We start from the raw sequence: 25,941 nt of genomic DNA, 5'->3' as shown, positions 1-25,941 counted from the left end.
CATATGAGGGCAGTCCAGTGGTGCCTCCGTGGGCAGTGGTATCAACACAACAGAGATCTCAGGGAGATGGCCAGGATCTCCAGAGACACTGCAGCTGAGCTGTCTTGGTGGAGTGCTTCAGACAACCTGTCTCAAGGAAGGCCTTTTCAACCTCCTCCGCTGGTGGCCACAGTAATCACGGATGCCTTAACTCTAGGGTGGGGTGCTCCTCTGGGGAATCTGGAGGTCAAAGGTCCTTGGTCCGCAGAGGAAAAGGTTGCTCCACATCAACCTTCTGGAATTGCGGGCAATATGTTTGGCTCTCAAGGCCTTTCTTCCCTCCATTTGCGGTCAGTCAATTCAAGTCACTGCTGACAACAGTGGCGCGATATGGTACATAAACAAACAGGCAGGGGTAGGGTTGTATTGTCTGTGCAGAGAGGCTCTGTGACTCTGGTCCTTGTCTCAGGGCCAACAGATTTGTGTGTTTGCAAATCATCTGGCCGGGTGCTAAATGTGCGTGCGGACAGTCTCAGTCGGCAATACTGAGCCGACCACGAGTGGAGGCTTCACCCAGAGGTGATTCTCCGCATCTTCAGGGTGTGGGCATCTCCTCGTGTGGACCTGATTGCCACTCGAGATAACGCGCACTACCAGTCATTCTGCAGTCTTCATTATCTGATGCAAGGATCGTTGGGGGACGCGTTTCATTTTGATTGGAGCTGGCAACTCCTTTACGCGTTTCCTCCCCTACCCTTGATTCCTCGGGTTCTGGGGAAGATTCGCCAGGATCTGGCCCAAGTTATATTAATCACCCCGGATTGGCCAAGAAGGGTGTGGTACACAGATCTTTTTCACTTCTCATCACACCCTCCGCTCCGTCTCCATCTCAGGGCAAACCTCCGCTCGCAGTCACAGGGGCAGGTTCTACACCCCCACCTCCAGATCCTGCACCTTCATGCCTGAAAATTGAACGGGACAATCTGAGTTCTTTCACTCTACAGCCGGATGTGGTGGATGTTAATTTATCATCCAGAAGACACTTCACCAAATCTATTTATTCCTCTAGGTGGTCCAAGTTTGTGAAGTGGTGTGGCGAGAGGTCCATTGATCCTTTGAAGGCCCATTTCTCTGTACTTGGTTTATCTCTTTCCTTAGCTCAGCTGGGTTGTGCGGTGAGTACAGTAAAGGGTTAATTGTCAGCCTTGTCAGCTTTCCTCTGTTTGCCGGACCAGCCGTCTTTATTTAAGTCCCCCATTGTTATGAGGTTCATTAAGGGCCTCACCAGTAGGTTTCCTTCCCCTCCCTTCATTGTGCCTCAGTGGGATTTGAATCTGGTGCTTACTTTCCTGATGGGTTCTCCCTTTGAGCCTCTTCATGGTTGCCCGTTGAGGCTTCTTTCTTTTAAGACAGTTTTTCTGATTGCTATTACCTCCACCCGGAGGGTAAGTGAGCTGCAGCCCATTAGTTCTAAACCTCTGTTTTTAACCATTCATGCAGAAAAGATGGTTCTCAGGACAAGTGCTGCTTTCCTGCCTAAGGTGGTCACTCCTTTCCATCTAGGGCAATCTATTACCTTGCCTGTCTTCTATCCTCCCCCTTCCAAGGAGGAGGAGGCTTCACTGCCTGGACCGTAAGAGGGCGGTCAGTTTCTACCTGGACAGAACCAGGGACTTCAGACTGGACAACCAGCTCTTTGTTGGCTTTGTTGGGAAGATCAAGGGTAAAGCCGTCCACAAGAGAACGCTATCCAGGTGGATCATCCTATGCATCAAGATATGCTTAGCCCCGGCCAAGAAGGAGCCTCCTGAAGGTGTCAGAGCTCATTCTACTAGAGCTAAGCCTTCCACATCTGCTTTGGCTAAAGGTGTTCCTGTAGTGGACATTTGTATGGCTGCAACATGGGCCTCCCTCCACACCTTCGCGAAGCATTATTGTTTGGATTCTGAGGTGAGGAGGGATGGCCATTTTGCACGTTCTGTGCTGCAGGACTTTATGATATGAGAAGGTGGACTCCCTCCTCTGGGAGCGGGACAGCTGTGGGATTCAATTCAAAAGGTGAGGAATCCACAGGCAGATGTATCCATCAGAAGAACAAGCTACTTACCTTTGGTAACACTTTTTCTGTGGATTCCTCACTATCCCACCCTCCTCCCCGTTGTCCACCCTAAAGTTTTTCATTCTTTGACATCGTTGTTTTCCAATGTCTTTTGCTTGCCATGCTGTTGATTGTTAGGAAATGCTGTGTTTCTTTAGCTTTTCCTCTTTGGCTGTATATTGTGTATATTCGTGTATATATTGTATACTGTGTATATTCCAATTGTGTTGTCAGTCCACCCGTTCGGCTTGAAGGCACGGAAAAAATGGGTGGAACTGACGTCAGCACGCCGACGAGATCTTCTTATGGCTCCGGTGACGTAATACGCAGTCACGAGCAGAGCCGTGCCATTGTGACGTCCACGTCGACGTGGGAGAGCTAATAAAAGGTTTCCTTGGAATGCTGGCGCTGGGGTAATTCAAAAGGTGAGGAATCCACAGGCAGATACTGTATCCACCAGAAAAAGTTTACTGAAGGTAAGTAACTTGTTCGTGTGTATTTTTCCTCTATTAAAGTTAAGATGCGATCAGTATCACAAATTGTTCTGGGAAGGAAGCCCCTTCCAAGAAAGATTCATACAAGTAGCAAGCTAAATCGTAGTGTTTATAAACGCATTAATTTTGAAAGATGCAGCGGGGGCAGATGGAATTACACCGAAGTTAGGGATTGTTCTTACACACCTTGTTTTTTTAGGAAAATAATTTCTGAAAGATATATGTGTTGGAGTTCAGGCAGGAAGTGAATAGCAAATGAGATATAATAACATAAAATTACATTTTTTATATTACAAAAATTGTAAATTTGTCAAGTATATTAGTACAAATAATTCTGGTGTGGTTCTGTCCTATTTAGAGCAAAAACTAAAGAGGTTACTACACAGTTAAGTAATTTATTTGGTAATCAGCACAACTGAAGATATCTTTTAAATGTAAATTTGCTTGGCATAATCAGTTTACTGATATATTTGCTTTGTAGTTTTCGAAAAAAGATGCATTAATGGAAAGTCATTCATGTTTTTCCTCTTTCCTTTAAATTTTAAAGGAGACCGAACCAAAGCTTTCTCCCAGTTGGAACCCAAAAATCATGTATGAACCTCACCCGCAATTTACAAGAACAATTCCAGAGGTTGCACCTTCTGACCCTGTCCAGATTGGTTGCATGATTGGAAAAATGGAGCTTCGCCTGACGCTTAAGCAAAATGAAGTACTTCCTGGTACTAAGGTTAGCTTGATCTAAACGCATTTAAAAAAAAAATGTGTTGGCTTTTATCATATTTGTATTCAGACAGTTACAATCACAATATTGCATTGTATTTCACTATTAGGTTACAGTGTAGTATCCAACTGGCGTATCCCTCCCATCGCACTTGTTCTTTTCGTGGCACCAATGCAACTCAGCAGTCAATGTTACTACAGTTTCACATGTTGCTTTCTCACATCGGTCTATGTGCTAGACCTCTGAATACTTTTGCTCTCTACTGTGTATATATTAAAGTTTACGTGTCTGTACTTGTTTGATGGTGTATTGTGTTCTAAATAGGAGCCTAGGTGGGGATTACTCACTGATAGTGCCTTTACATTTAGATGGGGATTACTCACTGATAGTGCCTTTACATTTAGATGAAAAAATTAACCAAGAAAAAAACAAAACAACATTAGTGTTCCCTAAACTGGAACATCTAACAAGCTCATGCATGGTGGCCTGGTCTTGCAGGTTCTGGTCTTTATTTTAGTCATATCACGAGTTATCTTTGGTGATACAACTAGGGGGGAGAAGGTTTATGGGAAACAGGGGGCCTGTGGCGGGGGGCCTCTCTACTCTCAGCTCATTTGCTTCACTTCGACTGGGCTTATTTCTGGGTTTTTAGGAGTGTTTGTAATTTATACCCTTTCTTCATGGTCTGACCTAGCACATTCTCTCTCGAGTGACTTCTTTCTTTGGCATGCTTTCTACTGTCATGTGGGGGGATGGTCAGGACTGCTCATCTATTCGATTCACCCTCCGTATCCCGGTGGCTACCGTCAGAGTCTTGGTCCCACTCAGGGTGTTCAAAGGCATCTAGTGGCTCCCTCCAACTCTCTGCAATGGGGCGTCTCCGCTAGCCTCTTGCTTCCTTTCTAATCAGTGCCCTACCCTCCGTGCTAGCCCACCATGACACATTCCATCTCCAATCATCTATCTTTGGGCCCATCGCAGACTTCCAGGTCATAGCTATTCTTCTCCGAGCTAGGATCAGAGTCAAATCTAGGAATCTATTCCCAACATTTCATTTGGGGGGGGATTTTGGAAAGCCTCTTTACACAACTACAGACATAGGAATTGAAAAATAAAGAAGGGAGCTCTTTTTTCAACCTATTAATATGCATATCCTTCAATTGCATTCCTTTGTTCAAAATTTCCTGAGTAGTAGACTTCATGTTATTAGTCCAAACAATTCAATCTTTTTTTTTTGTTTGAATCTGTTTTTATTGATTCTTACATTCTTATGAAAGGCAACAGTTGCATGTTAAGCTGTGTTCGAGACATATGAGCTACAGATACTACACTTTTGCATTAGATCGCCACCTGGTGTTGGGCTCGGATGATTGCATGTTGTTATCGTCTTGGAAGAAGTCTTTTGTAGTCACGAGATAGGTGACTCCTCTCTTGGACGATAGTGCGCATGGGCATCGACTCCATCCTTAGATTGTTTTTTCCGCCACTGGGTTCGGATTAACTTTTTCCCTCCGCCTCGAAATCTACTTTTCAAGTACTTTGAAGCGCAAAAAATCATAAAAACTTTACCTAACTACCTTCGATATCGACTAACATCGTTTCGACTCCATCAGCTCGATTCCGGTCGTCGACGCGGGCCGTTGGGACTATCCATGCCGTGAGGCCTACACCTCATGGAAAGGAGGCCATTTAAGAAATGCCCCGAGTGTGGAGCAAAGTTTCCACACTGTGACCACCACTATGGTCTGCAACCTGTGCTTATTGCCAGAACACGACGAATCCAGCTGTACAGCCTGAGCGTCCTTTCGATCCAAGAAAACCATCCGAGATCGAAGGGCCCGTCGATGCGACATGCAGAGATCAGCTCCGGAACCGGTGGACATGTTCAACGAGGAGGTTGCGCTCGTTCCCGAAGACGATGCAGATGATCTCCAAATCATATCAGAGGCAGACGACTCAGATGACTCCATACCATCGGGTCAGCGCGTGAGTACTACTGCCCCTGCACCACACACAGCACCCAGATCAAAGGCAAAGGTCAACATTCTGCCTCCGGGGCCCAGTCGTGACCGAAAAACCATTTCAAAAGCCCTGCCATCGAGCCCGGCTCCGAAGAAAGTAATTAAGCCTTCCGGTAGCTCTTTACCGAGCAAGCTGCATGTGCCGATCCCACAAGCTCCCTCGGCACCGAAACCGAAAGAAGTCTCGGCTCCAAGACCGTCGACTTCGAAAGACAAAGGTGGGAAGCCAGCGTCCGACGACTCGAAGCCGACGAGACCAGCTTCCACTCCGAAGACAGCGTCTTCGGTACCGAAACCAACAAGGCCTGATTCCGATGCGCCCAAGCCCTCGAAACAGCCTACAACACCGAAAACAACACCTTCGGTGCCGAAAACTATGCCAAAGGACAATGTAACACCTCCTAAGGCTAAAGATAAGCAGCAACCTCGTCCGGAACCGAAAAAATCGGCGCCGACAAAGGTTCCACAAGGAGAAAAACTTTTCCAACCAGATCCTCTGCAAAAAAGATCTACATTGACCCAACACAGGTGCTGTATCCACTATACCACACAAGAAGAGGAAGGCAGATACAACACCCACACGTGTCGTACCTGCCAAGAAGAAGGACTCTGCCACATCTCCTATGCACCCTTCTTCTCCTATACTTCCTTCTCCTTCATCCCCTGTTCCTCTTAACATTTCACCACAGATTTCTCCTCCACATTTTCCTACTCTGTCTTCACACTCACCTCAAAACGATGATGAGTATAGTCTAGGGAGAGGGATAGACCCAGATGAGCCTTTCCCATACCCTTTAGATGATCCAAACTGGGAGTACCCAAAACCACGGGATGTACCAGATAATCCTGACCCACAGTCATACCCATCAAAACCTTCTCCCCCAGAAAATATTATTGGTTTTGGGCACCTATTGAACAGAGCTGCCATTTACCATGGGGTCACTATGCATTCTGATGAGGCAGAGGAAGATTTTCTATTAGACACACTTGAACAATCGCAAAGGTCTGTTCAAATTCTTCCTATGATCAAAGGGGTCATCAAACATGCTCCAGAGGTATTTAAAGACCCTTTACGTACTAGGATCCTAAACCCTAGAATTGAGAAAAAATATAGGCCTGCACCTGCGGATCCAGCCCAAATTAAAGGACAACTACCATTAGATTCACTAGTTGTATCAAATGCTAGGAAAAGGGCAAACTCACAAACGTCAGGTGAGGCATCCCCACCTGTCAAAGAATCTAAAGTTATAGATGCTTCAGGCAAAAGAATAGCTGCGCAAGCTACTAACATATGGCGTATAGCTAACACACAAGCCCTCCTTTCAAGATATGACAGGGCACATTATGATCAGTTGTAGAAACTATTAGAACATCTACCTGACCAATATAAAACGCGGGCAAACGACCTTATACAAGAAGGCAAGCTAATTTCCAATGCCTCAATCAAGTGTGCACTTGATGTGGCCGACACTGCGTCTAGAGCTGTGAACTCTAGTGTCCTACTTAGAAGACATGCTTGGCTATGTATTTCAGGATTTAAACAGGAAGTGCAAACTACCATTTTAAATCAACCCTTTAATCAAAATCAATTGTTTGGACCAGAGGTAGACACAGCACTTGAAAAGATGAAGAAGGATACAGATACCACCAAATCTATGGGAGCTTTACAGTCCACACAAGCTACAAGTTCCTTTCGTCGCTCCTTCTACAGAGGAGGCTCCAAACAGACTGGAGCAGACAATACAACATCCTTCAAATCTAACACACAAACATCCTCTAACAAAGGTTATTTTAGAGGAGGCTATAGAGGAAACAACAACAAAGGAAGAGGTCAGGGTAACAACAATAATCGAACCTCTTCTACCACAAAACAGTGACTTTCTTTGTGCGTACCTGCTGCCCGTTTGCTGGTGGAACAGCTTCCTTCTTGTGGTCCCAGGCTACCCCTCGCCGGACCCGCTCCGCGGGTCCCGCTTCGTGTCTGGGAGCAGAGGAACTTCGGGAGTGCGTGCAGACGCCAAGGGTGCCGGTAAGCCTTGCAGGGCTGCGAGCAGCGTGGTCAGGGACTCCATATCCCAGGAGTCCCTGATAGCCCGCCTGCAATCACCTGGGCCGCTCTCCCTGCAAGCCCCGCCCCTTCACCTACGAGCTAAAAGCCACTGTTCCCACTACCTCCTTGGGACTTTCTTTGTGCGTACCTGCTGCCCGTTTGCTGGTGGAACAGCTTCCTTCTTGTGGACCCAGGCTACCCCTCGCCGGACCCGCTCCGCGGGTCCCGCTTCGTGTCTGGGAGCAGAGGAACTTCGGGAGTGCGTGCAGACGCCAAGGGTGCCGGTAAGCCTTGCAGGGCTGCGAGCAGCGTGGTCAGGGACTCCATATCCCAGGAGTCCCTGATAGCCCGCCTGCAATCACCTGGGCCGCTCTCCCTGCAAGCCCCGCCCCTTCACCAATCACACCATCTATTTACAGACGCTTGCTCTACCGCTACGCGGGAGCGAGCGGGAGCGCGCCGGGAGAAGCCCGGGACAAGGGCGGGACCGTCTGTGGCCGTCCGGGGCCAGAGGAGGCCGGGCTGGGCCACATCCCTTGGCCCCACAAAGCGGACTTCCAGCCACCAGGACTATGGCTTCAGGAACCCGGTCTTGTAAGACAAAGAAATCTGCTGGAGACGTTGTTATAGGCACTATGGACCAGTTCATAACCCGTGCCGTTTCCATAGTTGAGAAGGAGATAATCTTGGCTGAGCGAAGGTTGTCTCGGGACTCCTTTAGCACGTCTAATAAGCGCTCTTCTTTGGGCGCCATTGCCCTAGCTGATAGCCCTGGTCATATTCCATCAACTCCCTTAGTAATAGTTGATTCCCCCACCATTGATGAGAGAGTGAGTCGGATTAGGGCTAGCCTAGAAAGGGTAACCACCACAGCTCCAAGTATTGTGCTCGACCCGACACACTCCACTTCCTCTCTTTTTAGTGTTCCATCACCAGAGAGGCAGATTCCAGATTGCACTCCCAATACCCCTGATGATTCGAGCCCCCATGTGTTTGTTAATACAGCTGTGAATTCCCCATCCACTGCAGGCCATTCTGATACTAACACTCCTAGAGTGGTAGTCCCCGAAACTGTACCTGTAGGGAATCTAACCCTAGGCATCGTCCCTCGAAAGAAGAGAAAGCGCCCCATTAGTCCCCGTAGGGGAGGCTCTCTAAAACCTCATAGTAAGGTTAGTAGGAACATCACACCAAAAGGGGGTATTACCCCGAATCAGGTTCTTCGCTCAAAACCCCAAGCGCCCCATATTGGAGACGCTGCTGTCGAGGGCACTCCTGGGCAACTGGCCCCTATAGATGCTAGCATTTTCCTCCAAGTTGAGAGCGTCATTAAGTCTGTGGTGATGCCACTCGTAGATAAGATCGATGGCCTCACACGCAAACTAGCCTCACTCGAGCAGTCAATGCTGGACAATTTTTATGCAGTGAAATCGTTAGTTAAATTTCACGCTAAAACTCAGGCTGAAGAAAACGGTGGGCTAAGGAGCGGTGCCGCTCCAACAGTTCCGTCTAATCCGACAGCCTTCCCTGATCCCTCACCTAGTTCAAAAACGCCTGCCTCGGCTAAGGCTCCCAAACCTATTACTGGAACCATACCCCCCCCACCGACCCCTACCCCTGAGCCTAGTTTGGCATGTCCAATGAACAAATCCAGCACCCATGTACCAAAGGCACCCAAGGTCAAATTTGCTGCAAATCCCAAGCCTATTACTTCCCAAACTAAGGCAACTGGAGATATAGTGACCGTAAGCAAGGGCGCCGCAATTATAATCACATCCCCTTCTACTTCTGCTTCGCATGTAGCGCCCAAATCCCCAGCAAAAACTACAAGAAAATCCCCAGCCAAAGACAGGATAAAACGGCGTACGCCAAATGCTAGCCTTCCGCCTGGCTGCAAGCCCTATGTGGTTATTCTAACAGGGGTACCTGAGCTTGACGAGGGCTCTTGTGAGTCCTATTCTGAACTCAAACACAAGACGCTCTCCTGGCTAAAAGCTAATAGACCCCTCCCAGGGCACATTGATGGTAGAATAGCCTTCGTCCGAAGGGTGGGTTGGATCGGTAACAGACGCAAGGCTATTACCGGGGACTGTGTGTTGATTAATTTCAATGATCCCAGAGCTGCTGGCATGATTTGTAACCAACAGTCGCAGCACAACTTTTGCGACATACAAACTAGGGATTTGGGGTATTTTTATCACCCTCCCCCCTTAATGGGGCTCAATAATAATAATAATAAGTTCTTTCAAGATGGGGGTAGAGGTGTATGGTTCTCTCATTACCCGACCTTGGATCCTAGAGCAAGGGCATGGACCCCCTCCCAACCAACCACTCCACAGGGTTGGGGCTGGTGACTTAACACCTTAGAGGTAACAAATGTCTCCCCCCAAAGGGCTGACACAACTTCTCTGGTAGGGGAGGTACCGCTGACCTACATTGTTGTGCCCGATCCCTCGCCTATCCCAATCCTACCCTTTCCTTCAGGTGATGGGACAGATAAACTTGAACTAGGGGATAGTCCTCAAACTTCGGGTCCTCAGGGTGGGAATAGCGGTTATAATGAGCCCCAGCATCCTGCCCCTTTGAAAATCATTAGTTGGAATGTGGCAGGCTTAAGCAGCAAGCTAGATGTCCCAGACTGGGTGGCGCTCGTTGAACCCCACTCAGTTTGCGCATTTCAAGAGACATGGTGCGTAGAACCAAGGCACCGAGTAGGTAATGCCACCTTTTTTGTCCCGGCAGAAATTCCAGCCTCGGGAAGAGGTCGCCCCTTCGGAGGTCTCTTGGTTTGGATAAACATTACTTTGGGATGGAGGGTACACCATCACCCCCAAAAAACTCCAGATTTGATGCATCTCACTGTAACTTGCCCAAGGAGAGCAGAAAAACTGGAGATTTTTAATATCTATACACGAGGGGCCACCGGGAGAGCTTTGTCACCAACGCTCTTGGACCTGGAGGTAGCCCTGGGTGAGTGCTGTAGCGATTCCCTAATTTTGGTCATGGGGGACTTCAATTGCACATTTGAGCCTTTGTTACCCGATGAATCCCTGGATCTAAATGATGAAGATTCTAGGAGAGGTGTCCCGTCACTTGACTTGCCCATCATAAATAGTTGGACACCCAGAATCATCCAACTAAATTCCCTCACTTTAGAGCATGGTCTAAGGGCAGTCAATGGGAGGACACCATCAGACCTAGTGGGGGCTCATACATATAATAGGGTCGGCCATTCTTCCCGGATCGATTATATCCTTCTAAACTTTTCTTTGTGGGCTCACATGAAGGATATGGTAGTCCTACCCTCCCTGGACAGTGACCATAACGCCCTTTCTTTGACACTATCAACCTGGTGGAAAGAGAACTTCCCTGGAAATGGAAACCATGACGCTCTCGCAACAGGGCCACTGGGAGGAGTGGTCCCAACAAACTGCTTAAGACGCTTGAAATGGGACAAAGTGGCAATAGATGAGGAGAAAATGGCATGTATCAGAACTGTTACTTCCACAGCCTGTGCCATTTTAAAAAGTCAGCCTATTTGCCCTAATCAGATTACAGCATTGTTCTGTGAGGTCTCACTCTCAATTGGGGACCTTTTCAAGGCCAAAGTAAAAAATGGGAACCCTAATCGTAATAACCAACAAGGCAAGTCAGGATGGTACACGAAGGAGTGTCGTGCCAAGAAGAGAGCCCTGATACTGGCGGTGAAAAGTGGTAATGCCACCCTAATATCCACTGAACGGAAGGGCTATAAATTGGAGCTCAAAACAGCAAAGAGAGACTGGGAAGACAAGTTTTGGCAGGATCTCCGAGCTGCCAGCGGCGGAAAAAACGCAAAAGCTTTCTGGGACTTAGTTCACAAGAAGAACAGACCCCTTGATACAGTTATCACCTGTAATATAAGCGAGGACTTATGGTTTACACATTTTTCGAAATTGTATACGGCATCCGCAGTTGAAGCGTTGGATTTTGTTTTCCCACAGCCCCTAAGAGTGATGGAAAGATTCGAGGAATGTCTGTTTACTAAGATAGAAGCGGAAAGTGCAATAAAATCTTTGGTTCCACGCAAGGCGGCTGGCCCCGATGGTCTTCCGGGTGACTTGCTCCGAGCTGACATAGATGATTGGAGCACACTGATCTCTTCGGTTTTGAATGCTGCTTTGGAAGGCGCACCTTTGCCTGCCTCTTGGATGGCCGCTGAAGTGGTTCCCCTTCACAAAAAAGGCTCGAGAGATGACCCAGGGAACTACAGGCCAATCAGCCTGATCGACTGCTCACAAAAAGTTGCAGGCAAGGTTCTTTTAACAAGAATACAGCAATGGGCAGATGAGAACAGGATCCTTTCGGATTTTCAGGCAGGGTTCCGTGCTGGCACTGGAACAATTGAACAATCGATAAGGCTTCTTATGATCCACTGGAAGGTCGTCACAATTGGGAAGGGTACATTATATCTGGCCTTCATCGACCTCCGGACGGCCTTCGATTTGGTCCCCAGAAATAAACTCTGGAAGGTTCTTAACGATCTTGGCCTGCCACCTTACCTGCTCCACCTGGTCATGAAGTTCCATGAAACCAACTACGCCCAAATTCGCTGGGGTCCCAATGGCCAAAAAACCCGAAGAATAGATGTGAACAGAGGAGTGCGGCAAGGGTGCGTTCTTGCCCCAACACTCTTTTCGCTCTATGTTAATGGGGTGGTGGACCACTTGTCAAGGATTCCAGCAGATGCCCCTCGTCTGGCAGGTCGCTCCATCCCCACCCTGCTTTTTGCGGACGATACTTTGCTCCTTTCAAAATCGCCAATGGGCCTACAACAGCTTCTCTCAGGCTTTGACGATTTTTGTAAACAAAGAGGACTCTGTATAAATACAGATAAAACAAAGTACCTTATTTTGAACCCTCCGCAAAAACTGGGCCCTCCGCCAACATTGGGCTCCGTGGCATTGGACAGGACTAAAACCTTCGATTATCTGGGCATCAGGTTGGTGGATTCCATGAAATGGGACCAGCATCTGCTCAAAATGTTGCTAAACCTAAAAAGAATAACCGGGACCCTGCTTAAAGAGCAGAGAGCAGCCTCAACTAAACCTATAGCTGCAGTATTGGACATCTACGCGGCCAGAGGAGTAAGTGCTGCCTTGTATGGGGCGGAATTATGGGGAATGTCGAACTTGAAAGACCTTACTCGAGCTGAGAATTCCTTCTTGAGAAGCTTGATGTCCCTTGGCCCGTCTGTCCCCATCTTGCCTCTGCAATTGGACATGGGCTGTCGGGCTATAGAAGATCTAGCGAAGTTACGCCCTTTGCTTCTGTGGGCTCGCATCTGGAGAGTTCCTGAACTCTCAAGTTATGCGGATGGTCTACGGGAGTTACTAAGTTCGGCAGGGTGGGCGAAAATAAAGTGGCTAACGGATATCAAAGCCTTACTTACCAATCTGGGGCTGGAAGAAGCTTGGCACCAACAGTCAGCCCCCCCCAAATCCACAATAAAACAACTTTATTGGAATTGGGTGACAAACAGAAGGAATTTCTCCACCTCGATATGCAAATCGACTAGAAACTTCATGGAGTCCAAAGATACCCCCTATAGAGAACTGTATCTGGACACCATCTCAGCCTCTTGGGAAAGGTCCCTGTACTTTAAATTCAGAATTGGTCTTCTCCCCGTAATGGAATTTACCTGCCACTGGAAAATCCCATACCAGACTGCTCCTTGGTGTCCCTTTTGCCCACAGCGCAGAGAATCTGTCCCCCACTTTTTATTCGAGTGTCCTGCATATATAGTTCCACGGTCAAAATGGCTCAAACCCATGTGTCGTACTCTGGGCACTAGGCATTGCAACGTGGCCTTAAGAATTCTTTATTCGGACACTCGTACTTTTTACGCATGTGCCACCTCGAAGTACCTTGGGTGGGCATGGCGAATCCGGTCAAAAAGACTTAGGCAAATTGTTTAATTACACTTTTTACCATGGTCTGTTTTAAACTAAATGCTTATTTTTTAAAACCTATAGATCCATTTTCTGATAGCAGAAAGTTGCGGTTTATTTTAAATGTACTGAAAAGTATTTTTTTATTGATTGTATGCTTTTTAAGATATTGTTATATGTCGAAATAAAGCCTTTTTGACTGACTGACAAAACAGTGACTTTCCTCTGCTCCCCAACAGCATTCCACTCCTGTGGGGGGCAGATTAACACAGTTCCTACCTGTCTGGAATTCCATCACAACAGACAAGTGGGTAAGTCTCAAATGATCCAGTATGGCTACTGCCTGGAACTTACAGCAACCCCTCCACACATACCACCCAAGCAGCGTCCAATGTCTGCAGAACACCTTACTCTGCTGAAACAAGAAGTCCTGTCACTTCTTCAAAAGGACACAATAGAAATAGTTCCTTTACAACACCAAGGAACAGGGGTTTACTCGCTGTATTTTCTAATACCCAAGAAGGACGGGACACTAAGACCAATTCTCGACCTCAGGCCCCTCAATCATTACATACAATCAGATCATTTTCAGTTGATCACTTTACAAAAAGTGCTTCCACTGCTGCAACAAGGCTATTTCCTTACAACACTAGATTTGACTGACTGACACTATATCTAAAGGACGCCTACTTCCACATTCCTATACATCCTGCTCACAGGAAGTATCTAAGGTTTGTACTGGAAGGACAACATTATCAATTCAAAGTCCTTCCATTCGGAGTTACAACAGCACCAAGAGTATTCACAAAGTGCCTAGCACTAGTAGCAGCACATCTCAGGAGACAACAAATACATGTCTTCCGTTATCTTGATGATTGGCTCATAAAAGCCAAGTCATTCAATCAGTGTGTTCAACGCACACATCAGACAATTCAAACATTGCACGACTTAGGGTTCACAGTAAACTACACCAAGTCGCACCTGCAACCCTCTCATACACATCAGTATCTAGGGGCTACAATAAACACGTCTACAGCTCTAGCGTATCCCAGTCCAGCAAGGATACAGAGCATTCAGGCCTTAGTCACAAGCTTCCAACATCAACACTCTCTCCAAGCCAGAGTGTTCATGAGACTAATAGGCATGATGGCGTCTTGCATCTTCATAGTAGCATATGCAAGACTGCAGATGCGTCCGTTACAGGAATGTCTAGCACAACAGTGGAACCAGGCTCAAGGGCAACTAACAGACCTGGTGTTGGTAGACAGCTGCACACATCGCTCTCTGCAGTGGTGGAACCACCAAAAACTTGACAAAGGGGTGCCGTTCCTCGAACCTGTTCCACAAATAGTGCTCACAGCAGACGCATCTCTCACAGGATGGGGAGCCCATCTCCTACATCATACGACTCAAGGACAATGGAACATTCAACAAAAATTGTTCCATATCAACCATCTAGAGCTGCTAGCAATATTCTTAGCACTCAAAACATTCCAAGTACAAGTACAAAACAAAGCTGTATTAATCCGGACGGACAACATGACAGCTATGTACTGTATACAAAAACAGGGGGGGGACACTCTCTACAACTGTCCCAGCTTGCACAGAACATTTGAAGATGGGCCATTCCACAAAATATATATCTGCTAGCAGAGTACCTTCCAGGAGTTCACAATCAGATAGCAGATCTGTTGAGTCGGCAGACACTACAAATTCACGAATGGGAACTACATCCGCAAGTTCTTCAATCATTTTTCCACAAGTGGGGTCATCCAGACATAGATCTGTTCGCCACACACGAAAACGCAAAATGCCCAACCTTCGCCGCCAGGTTTCCACACCCGCTGTCCAAGGGCAATGCGATATGAATGAACTGGTCAGGCAGATTTGCGTACGCTTTTCCGCCACTACCAGTAATACCATTAGTAGTACGCAAGCTCAGACAACAGTCTCTGAAATTAATCCTGGTAGCTTCCACATGGGCACGCCAACAATGGTTCACCACACTGCTAGACCTCTCTCTAGTTCCACACCAAAAGGTACGACTGACACCATCCCTGCTAACGTAGAACCATGGAGACATCAGACATCCAGACCCAAATCAACTGAATCTGGCGATCTGGCTCCTGAAGTCTTAGAGTTTGGTTATCTTAACCTACCACCATACTGTATGAACATCATTAAAGAGGCCAGGAGACCTACTACCAGAGCTTGTTATGCTGCTAAATGGAAGAGATTTGCCATTTATTGCAACAATAACAAAATTGTTCCCCTGGATGCTTCTATCCAGAATATCATTTGCTACCTTTTACATTTACAAAGATGTAACTTGTCATATTCATTCACCTGCACCTTGCAGTAATTGCAGCATATTTACAAAACAGACAACATCTGTCTCTTTTTAGAGTACCTGCTATTAAAGCATTTATGGAAGGATTAAAAAGAATCATTCCACCCAGGTTACCACCTTCTCCAGTGTGGAACCGAAACGTTGTTCTTACAAGACTCGTGGGACCCCCTTTTGAGCCCTTACACAAATGTGAACTGCAATTCCTCACATGGAAAACAGCTTTCCTTATTGCTATTACCTCTCTTAGAAGAGTAAGTGAGATACAAGCTTTCACAATACAAGAGCCATTTTTACAACTACATCGAAGCAAAGTGGTTCTAAGAACTAATCCTAAATTCCTTCCAAAAGTGATTACTCCTTTTCATTTAAACCAATCTGTAGAGTTACCTGTGTTTTTCCAAAACCCTGACTCTGTAGCAGAAAGAGCTCTACACACACTAGATGTTAAAAGAGCTCTTCTCTACTATATAGATAGGACTAAATCTTTTCGAAAAACAAAACAATTGTTTGTATCTTTCTCTCCACCCCATAAAGGCAAGCCCATCTCTAAGGATGGAATTGCAAGGTGGATTGTAAAATGTATACGAACATGCTATCAGAAAGCAAAACGTACATTAACAGTTCCTCCTAGAGCGCACTCCACACGCAAACTAGGAGCCTCTGTCGCTTTCTTAGGGAAATCCCCCTAGAAGACATATGCAAGGCAGCAACATGGTCTACAACACACACCTTCAATAAACACTACTGTGTTGATGTGCAAGCCAAGCAGCAAGCTGCAGTAGGCCAAGCTGTCCTTAAAACTCTCTTTCAAACTACTGCTACAGTTTCAGGTGACCACCGCTAGGGGAGACACTGCTGCACAATCGATGCAAAAGTGCAGTATCTGCAGCTCATATGCCTCGAACGGAAAAATGCTACTTAGCAGTATGCATTTGTTCTTGGCATGTAGAGCTGCAGATCACTACACGCCCTCCTGCCTCCCCGGAACTTGTATCTGTTCCAGTTGTATCTTACTTAGATGCACACGCATGGACATCCTTTTCTTTACTTCTACTAACCCCACCATTTCCCATCATGGCGAAAAACAATCTAAGGATGGAGTCGATACCCATGCGCACTATCGTCCAAGGGAGGAGTCCCCTATCTCGTGACTACAAAAGACTTCTTCCAAGACGACAACTCATGCAATCATCCGATCCCAACACCAGGTGGCGATCTAATGCAAAAGTGTAGTGATCTGCAACTCTACATGCCAAGAACAGATGCATACTGGTAAGTAGCATTTTCCTTTCTACAGTAAAAGGCTAGGTTGTGATACATGTGTAACCATCAATCATCAGTATGACATACAATTTGTTTTGTATCAAGTAGACAGCTTGTAACGTGTAGTTCTGTAGTAGGGGATCTCTATAGTCATAATTTTGTGAATAATTCCCGGCCATGCGCTTGGACCCCGGAACAATCGAAATAGTCTCTTAAGTTGTCTTCCTCTGCAGTCCTGCATAGACACTTAAGAGAAGAGATCAAAGACATTTAATGCAGCCCAAAACTACAAGGCTACATTGGCCAGCACTTCTCTCGAAGTGAAAAAGATAGCCTAATAATATTACATTTTACACACTTTGTAAAGTTTCACACCTTGAGAAACTACCCCTTCACAGAAATCCTTTGTCATGATAGAGAGGAAGGGTTGGACAGACAAACCCCATAGTTCTTTTTTCCGGACCCTGGAGCATTGAGCTCTACCTTTTTGGGTATATCTTCAATTTTTGGAACTTTTCCAGTGATTTGAGTGTTTCACTCGACATCTTGGGTCTTCCTCTTTCAGTTGCTGTCTTTTGTGACCAGTTTTGCCACCTCTATATTGTCGAAATGCCAGCTTTATTCAACAAGTGCCATGAGTGTGGTAGGAAGAAGGCTAAATCTGACCCCCGCAGAGTGTGCATACTCTGTCTCCCTTCTACCCATGTCACTGACTCCTGTGATATCTGTCACTCTTTCTCCAGGAGGACGCTGCGTGACAGGGAGAAGATTTGTCTCCAAGACCTGGAGCAGAGGAGACATCAAGAACCTGGTGGGACTTCTGGGCATGGAGGGACTCATCCTCTGCCTGTACATCGGCCTCTGGGGGGCTCCCCAGTCAAGAAAAGGCACCGGTCCCGGTCGACGTCGAGGGCTTCGATGTCGGCGTTGAGAGGTATGACTACCATCTGTTCCCGTCGACCCGGGGCTCTGGGTCGAAGCGACGTCGACGTCGACGTTCGGCGTCGAGGGGTAGGGCATCGAGACCTCGGACGAGGTCGACGTTGAGGACTTCACCGCCGTTGACACACCATCGACGTCGTGATGAGTCCAGAAGAGGCAGGCGCTCGCCGTCGAGGCGACACCGCCTTTCGCCGTCCACGCGAAGGTTGATGTCGAGGAGAGAAAGATCGACATCAAGGCGAAGGCACTCGACGTCGGCGAGTTCGTCGACGTCAAGAAGATTGACATCGAGAAGAGAGACGTCGAAGAGGTCGACGTCAAGGAGGGACAAGTCGCCGTCGAAGAGGAAGTCGAGGCCCAGAACGGTGTCTAGTGCCTCTGTGGTTAGCGTCTCCTCATCATCGGAGAGTCACCGGTCGCGGCGGCGGTGCCAGCGCTCGTCCTCAGAGAGATCTACCTCCAGAGCATCCTCCCCGAGGCCTGTTCGTAAGAAGAGGAGAGCTCTTAGGTCACCAGACTCTGATTATTCCTAGACCTATTCGCCCTCAAGGCCCAGGATGCCTACGCCTCCTACTCTTCCGCAACTTCCTCCTCCACTACCTCCTCCTCCTCCTCCTCTGCCTCCTCCTCCTCCATCTCCACTACCTTGGCCTCCACAACCGATGCCTTAGTTCCGGCTCAACCTCTTTCGCTTCCGCAGCCTCCTGGGCCGGTGGCTCCTGCAAGGCCCAGAAAGCCAAGGTCAAGATCCAGAGGGAGGCATCGCTCTCGCAGTGAGCGTAGATCTTTGACGAGGTCACGTCATTGTCGGCGGAGGGAAAGGTCACGGTCCAGGTACACGGACTCTTTCAATGACAGGAGATATTCTCCCACTTTGTCGGACTCTCCTCCTACGAGAGTGTCGCCAGTGGATGACATTGTGACGTTCCAGGATGTACTGCTGAGGGGGGCGGCGAAGTTGGGGATCACACTGACGGTGCCCACCCCTTCCACCTCTGTGATCTCTGAAACGTTACAGCGCAGGCACCTCTCTCGCCCTTTGCTGCCAGGACTGAAGGAACAGGCCATGGAGCTGTTTCTAACGCCGGCCTCGGTGAAGTCGGCGCCATCCCGGTTTCAAAAGAAGTACTGGCCCCCGGATTCGGATCCAGCGTTCTTAAGATCAGATCTTGTCCCGGATTCTGTCATTGTGACAGCGGCCAAGAAGCAGCATTCTACTGCCCCTTCGTCTACGGTCCCTCCCGACAAGGAGAACCGTCCTATGGATTCGGCAGGGAGAAAAGTCTGCAGTATAGCTGCCATCTCTATGAAAGCGGCGAGTTCATCAGCGCTGTTGGGTCGGTATGACCGCTCCTTGTGGGAGTCCCTGCAGCAATTCATTGAGCTCCTCCCGAGGGACAGGAGAGAAGACTTCCAGGAGATCTTGAATGAGGACATGATGGTCTCGAATCAGGTCATCAGTTCGGCGGCAGAAGCCTCTCTCCTGGCTGTGAATGGGTACTGCCATGGCATAAACTTGAGACGCCACTCCTGGTTGCGCCTTACCTCTCTTAAACCAGAGGCGCAACAGCGGATTGCTAACTTGCCCTTTTCAGTATCTAGCCTCTTCAGGACTCATGCGGACGAAGAGATGGCCCGCATGAAGGCGGAAGTGGAAACGCTGAAAGCTATAGGTTTGAAGAAACCAAAGGAGCAGCGGAAGTCCTTTCACCCCTTCCAGAGGCGTTACTCTTCCCAGAGATTTCAGCTAGTGCAAGGTCGCCAAGCTGGACAACAGCAGCAGCAACAACAGCAATACCAGCGACAACCCTTCCAGAAGCGTCAGAGGGGCAGAGGCGGCCAGCAGGCCTCCTCGGCGAATAAGGGCCCGGCCGGGTCTAAGCCCTGAGGAGTTACTTCCCCCTCGTCCGTTACCCGCTCCGGTGGGGGAAGCATACAGAATTACTTGGCAGAGTGGAGAAAAATTTCTCAGGACAAGTGGGTGCTGAATATTGTTTGCAATGGATACAGTCTTCAGCTATTCCACCGTTTCGTTTGCAATACCAGCTGCGCGAACTTCAAGCGGAGGCCGATACCCTGTTAAGAAAAAAGGGCGAGAGAAGACGTCCCTCTGTCTCAAAGGGGAAAGGGTCTATACTCAAGGTTCTTTCTAGTACGCAAAAAGGACAAAAACGAGTTCAGGCCCATTCTGGATTTGTGACAAGCAAACAAATGGATTTGCAGGGAGAAGTTTTGCATGCTGTCCTTGCACCAGATTTATCCTCAGCTGCAACGAGGAGACTGGCTTTGCGCAATAGATCTGCAGGATGCGTACTTCCATGTGCCCATTGCACAGAAACACCGGAAGTTCCTGCGCTTCCTAGTCGGCACCAATCACTATCAGTGCACCGTACTACCGTTTGGTCTGAAGTCTGCACCCAGGACTTTTTCAAAATGCATGGCGGTGGTGGCAGCGCACCTGAGAAAGAACAAGGTGTTTGTCTACCCGTACCTGGACGACTGGTTGATCAAAGCCTCCACCTTCCAGGAAGTGCAATTGCATTTCAACAGGACGGACTCTCTGTTGAATCAGCTGGGTTTGCACATCAACATGCCCAAGTCTGTTCCGACTCCTGTTCAGTGCTTGCAGTACTTGGGAGCCTCCATCAATACTCTCAGAGCAAGCGTGTCTCCTTCGGAGGAGCGACGCTTATCGATCCTTCAGAAGGCTCAGGCTCTCATGTCTGTTCCATCAACAACAGTGAGGATGGTGTCTTCTCTTCTGGGGTCGATGGCCTCTTCCTCACACCACATGCACGCCTCCACATGAGACTGCTGCAGGAATGTCTGGAGCAGAAACAAGGGTGCTGGGACGACAGGATCCAACTGTCTCTACATGCTCAACAGTCCCTGAGATGGTGGTGTTCAGCAGAGAATCTCCTCAAGGGGGTTCCGTTCCACAAGGATATTCCCATACAGACTATTGTGACGGATGCTTCTCTCCACGGCTGGGGAGCGCATTCAGACCATCTACAGATTCAAGGAACGTGGTCCCAGGCGGAATCTACGTATCACATCAATTTTCTGGAACTCAGAGCTGTTCATTTGGCGCTGAAAGCCTTTCATCCGTCCTTCCAGACCAACTCCTTGCTTGTGCAGATGGACAATAAGACCACAATGTACTACCTCAACAAGCAGGGGGGCTCGATATCGCGCACACTGTCCCAGGAAGCGCAGGCGATCTGGCACTGGCTGCTAGCCAGAGGACTGATGATAATGGCTATCAATCTACCAGGTGTGCAGAATGCTCAGGCGGACGAGCTCAGCAGGCTGCTCCAGGAAAACCACGAGTGGGTCCTAAACGACAAGGTGCTAGGAAACATCTTCGAAAGATGGGGCACTCCAGAAATAGATCTGTTCGTCACTGCCGAAAACAGAAAACGCCGAGACTTCGCCTCCAGGTTTTACGAACCAGGGGCTCTGGAGAATGTGCTATGGATCAGCTGGTCGAACAGCTTTCTGTACGCTTTTCCACCCATTCCCCTGATTTTGGCAGTACTCATCAAGCTGTCTCAATCCAGAGCACAAAGGATCCTCATTGCTCCGGAGTGGCCTCGACAGTGGTGGTTCACGGACCTGCTACACCGGTCTCTCCACCTCCAACCCCATCTGCGGCTTCCATGTCGGCCGGACCTTCTCACGAAGTTCGGGGGGCAGGCATGGCTCCTGAGATAGTACAATATGGACACTTGAACTTGTCTGACAACTGCATGGAAATACTCAAGGAGGCTAAGAGACCTTCCACAGGACTTCCTATGCCTATAAGTGGAAAAGGTTCTGCATCTGGTGCACGTCCAAGAACGCTGATCCTACCTCCTGCAAGGAAGATGTCATCCTTCCATACCTCTTGCATTTAGCTCAATCTGGCCTTAATTTCCATTCGATTAAGGTTCACCTTGCAGCATTAACTGCGTATAGGAAATGCCCTTCACAAACATCCTTCTTTCAGATTCCTGTAATTAAAGATTTTTTTGGAGGGATTGAAGAAAGTATTTCCCCCTGTTTGGCGTCCGTCGCCTTCATGGGAACTGAATGTGGTGCTGTCACGGTTGATGAAGGAGCCTTTTGAACCTATTCATAAGGCTTCTCTACAGCATTTATCCTGGAAGGCGGCATTCCTTGTGGCTATTACATCGGCCCGCAGGGTGAGTGAGATTCAGGGTCTGTGTTGTCAAGAGCCCTATACAGTGTTTCATGCTTCCAAAGTTGTCATGAGGACTCACTCTAAGTTCCTTCCGAAAGTAATTTCTGATTTCCATGTTAATCAGACGATAACTTTACCTAAGTTTTTCCAACATCCCTCCTCTCCGGCGGAGAGGTCTCTTCATTCCCTGGATGTAAGACGGGTGTTGAAATTCTACTTGGATAAGACCAAGGACATTCGTAGGTCAGACCAATTGTTTGTCAATTATGGTTCGGTCAGGACTGGTCTTGCCACCTCTAAACAGTCCATCTCTAGGTGGATTGTGTCCTGTATCCAGCTATGTTACCATTGCTTTGAGAAAGCAAGGACAACATCTGCCCTCCGATCATCCTTACACACTATGTAGAGTTACAGCGAAATACAATGGAATGTAGATGGGACAATAATGGTGTTTCACAAAAGTCCTTCTAGTTCATTTACTTTGGGCTTATGAACAGATGAGATAACAAATAACAAAAACAATAACACTGACCTGTCCATATGATCTTTTCTCCTTTTTCCCTGCACATGTCTACATCATAATTTCTAATGAATCCAGCACTTGTCTTCTCCCGTCTGTGGTGTCCATGCCTGTGCAGGCACTTAATTGGCTGTTATGTGTTCATGGAGTATCGCGGCGCACCACCTAGTGGTGTGTGTGGCTCATGCTGCTGGTTCGCCTTCCTCTCGATCGGGCTGTCCCTCAGATCCCCCCTCCTTAACTTGCTGCAGCACGTGTAGGACGGTATCCCAGCCGACTGCTATGGGGTTTTAACGCAGCCCCAATGTTTCTTCACATTTGATGGTGATGATTTCTGCTTTGGCCCATGCTAACAGTGAATGACGCCATGCTCATGCATGTGGTGGGTCCTCTGCTTCCCACCTCTTAGTTAGAAGCCGCTTGGCAACCACTATCCCCAAGTCTAGGAACCTGGATGGTACCTTAGTGCCAGGGGTCCTCTTAAAGTGGTGTAGTAGATATACTGTCCATTGAAAGGGTAATTCGTGGCCTGTGCATGTGTGTAGCAGTCTACCTACTGTGCACCAGTATGTACTTATTCGAGGACAGCTCCATAGCATGTGTATCAGTTCAGCACACCTCGGACACGTCACATCAATGCGGTTAAAGTAGCGATTGATCATGGCGGGTGTAAGATAGGCCCTGTGGATAATGTACAACTGTATTTGCCTGAACCTCATATTTATAGGTATGCGTACAGGGCTCTTTAGTATCTGTGTCCACTCTTTACCTGCTAGCTGTCCAAACAATTCAATCTTGTAACAAAAACAAAAGCAGCATGCTAAATGTTCACAAAATGCATATCTTATTTATTTCTTCTGCCATAATATAATATGTGTATTAGTGGCAGTGGGCTCACTAACCCTATCACAAGCTTAACCAACTCTATTTTTTCCAAGGATTTGATATTTACTTAGAATGCTCTTGAGACCAATTTACTCATCAGTTTTTAACAATTCTTTTTATGAACTGACAGTTTTGGGGGAGAAGTTAGTTGGGCTTTAAAATGGTTGTATTTGGTTGCAGTCCTGGTGGAACTCCGTATTTTCAGCCGTCTCTGAATGATGTTAGTATGAGGTTTGAATGAAAATAGTAGGTTGAGACTGGCAGCAGTAGCGGGACTCCTGCAGGGTCCTATTAAATGAGGGCACGCACTATGGCTCATTGAGGCTTGCCCTGGTGAAGACAGCACTGGGAAAATTTGAGCCATGGGAGTTTTGCACAAGAGAACTGCTGGGCATCAGATTATTGGAAAACCTACATGGTGATATTGGTACTCTGCGCTCTTGCTCTTGCACTCTTGCTCTTGCTCCCATACTTTCCAAAATGGCACTTAGATGTTGATGACCTAAGATTTGTGTTTGTTATGGGAGCTGTTGGGTGAATAAAGATACATAAGTTAGGTGCCCTTTCAAAGTATGAAGCTGTGACATTTATTTTCTTTTTCTTTTTTAAAAAGAGCAGCTTCTGACTATGCCTGTTGCTAAAAGTTGGTTTCTGAACAAGTTATTAGAAGAGAAAGGGAGTAGCAGGAGTACCTGAATCACAAAAAATATGCTATTCTTTTTCCTGTATTTTGAGGTTAGAATCAAACTGCAAATCTAGGATGAGTATCATGAGTAGAAATAAAAGCCCAATCCTGATGTAGTATTCTAGGACATGTGGAAGATTGTAATATAATTGTACAGATTGTCTATTTTAGATTTCTTCAAAAATTGCCTCTCCTGCATTTTTAAAAGCTATGGTGAAGCGTGTACTATTAGCAAATTAGGTGAGAAGATACATCGCTATGAAGAGAAGTCTCAAAATGTCAGCTACCAACTTTCTCACATATCACAATGACATTAAACAGTAGAGCAAGCATTATGATTTGAAGATTGCTTATGCAGTCAGCATAACCTGTGTCTGTCAAAAAACTGCTGTGCCATATAACAGCTTATATATATGTATCTATTAGTGTTTTTTTAAATTCGGTTTTGGTATAGCATGGACCATATACTCATTGTCGTGTTCCTAATATTTAGAGCTTAAAATGCAACAAAAGAAATATAACAATATAAAGTTTTGATTTCTTTGTCATTGTTTCTTTTGATTTGCCTGCTTTCACTCGCTTCCTACACTTTTTCATGCTCACAACAAAGTTCTGAATCTTTGAATTTGAAGATTGTCGAGAAGAATAAATGTGAATGGCTCGGAGGCCAGACTTTCATTAGCATATCGGTCTGGATCAGGAACATTGCAGTCACCCTTGTATCCCTTCTATTTTGTCACAATGGGCTTCCTTGTTGCAATGTACACATTTTTTGCTGTGACACATAGACAAGATGGTGACTTCTGGGAAGCCATTTCGTTTCTACACAGTCAGTTTTCTGCAAGAGTGGACTAATTGGTGTTATTGATTGTAGTTCTGATGTTTTAGTGTGACATGCTTAGTGACAAAAATGTTGTGTTAAACATATTTTTGTTTTTTGCAGTTTGATATAGATGGGCATATCGATTCTTTCCATCTGTTCCTCTCACCAAGGCAGGTACACCTTCTGTTGGAGATGTTGGCAGCCATTGCTGGACCAGGTAGGTTGAAAAGTTCTATTATGCATGTTATAACAGGAGAATGTCACTTCAAGAAATGTTCCTGCACTTTTAGAGCACCTATCTTTTAAGTTTGATTATGGTTGAAATGGTAAACATTTCCTATCTATTACAGGCAAAAGTCCCAAAAAATAGTTAAGCAACTAGCCAATAGACTGAAAGTCACAGCAGTTAGGATATAATAGATATGTAATCAATAACGTCTTTCAAAATTAAACACAGCTCTCAAAATAATTCAGCGACTCCAAGGAGTCAGGAAAGACCGGGCTGACAGTAGAGAGAAAAATATAATGCCAAATCCACTGGTTCCAAACAAACAGATCCATCTCTTCTTTTCTAAAGAGGCATTCACCATGTCCACATCTATCAAAAGGAAGTAATCGCCCCATCCTGCCTTCGAAGCAAGGGTGAATGTAAAATTCTGTCACCATTCTTCAATTCGCTTCAGTTCCAGGCTGTCCAGAATGAGTTAACAGAGTGAACTTGATGAAAAAGAAACTTCAACCCTTCCTCCCCCCAATTTTCAACTCTGTCTCTACTTGGCCCGCAGAGGCCTTAACCAACAGTTGTCTTGTAATAGCCACCAAGTCCCTCTGACTGGCTGCAGTACCCGTATTTAAATCCACCAACAACAAAAAGAAAACCGCTTTGCTCCAGATTCATAGTTTTCCTCTGCACAGCTTCACATAGAATATTGTCTCTGAGATCTAATGTCCGGAACACCACTATTACCATGCCAGATCAGTCCCTATGCCTTCATCA

At 47.0% G+C, this 25,941-nt stretch overlaps 1 protein-coding gene across 1 annotated transcript in view; it reads left to right on the top strand.

Annotated features, from left to right (window-relative positions):
* The window catches only part of ATG2B (autophagy related 2B), a 1,105,913-nt gene that overhangs the window by 111,955 nt on the left and 968,017 nt on the right, over nucleotides 1-25,941 (top strand). Inside the window, exons 6-7 of the mRNA XM_078660122.1 lie at nucleotides 3,119-3,298; nucleotides 25,065-25,161. Coding sequence (XP_078516248.1) covers nucleotides 3,119-3,298; nucleotides 25,065-25,161 — 277 coding nt within the window. The remainder of the gene's footprint in view (nucleotides 1-3,118; nucleotides 3,299-25,064; nucleotides 25,162-25,941) is intronic.

Source organism: Lissotriton helveticus, chromosome 9 (assembly GCF_964261635.1).
Source record: "Lissotriton helveticus chromosome 9, aLisHel1.1, whole genome shotgun sequence".
Classification (NCBI taxonomy): domain Eukaryota; kingdom Metazoa; phylum Chordata; class Amphibia; order Caudata; family Salamandridae; genus Lissotriton; species Lissotriton helveticus.
The sequence above is the reverse complement of the archived record's forward strand: the minus strand, read 5'-3'. Positions and strand labels throughout refer to the sequence as shown.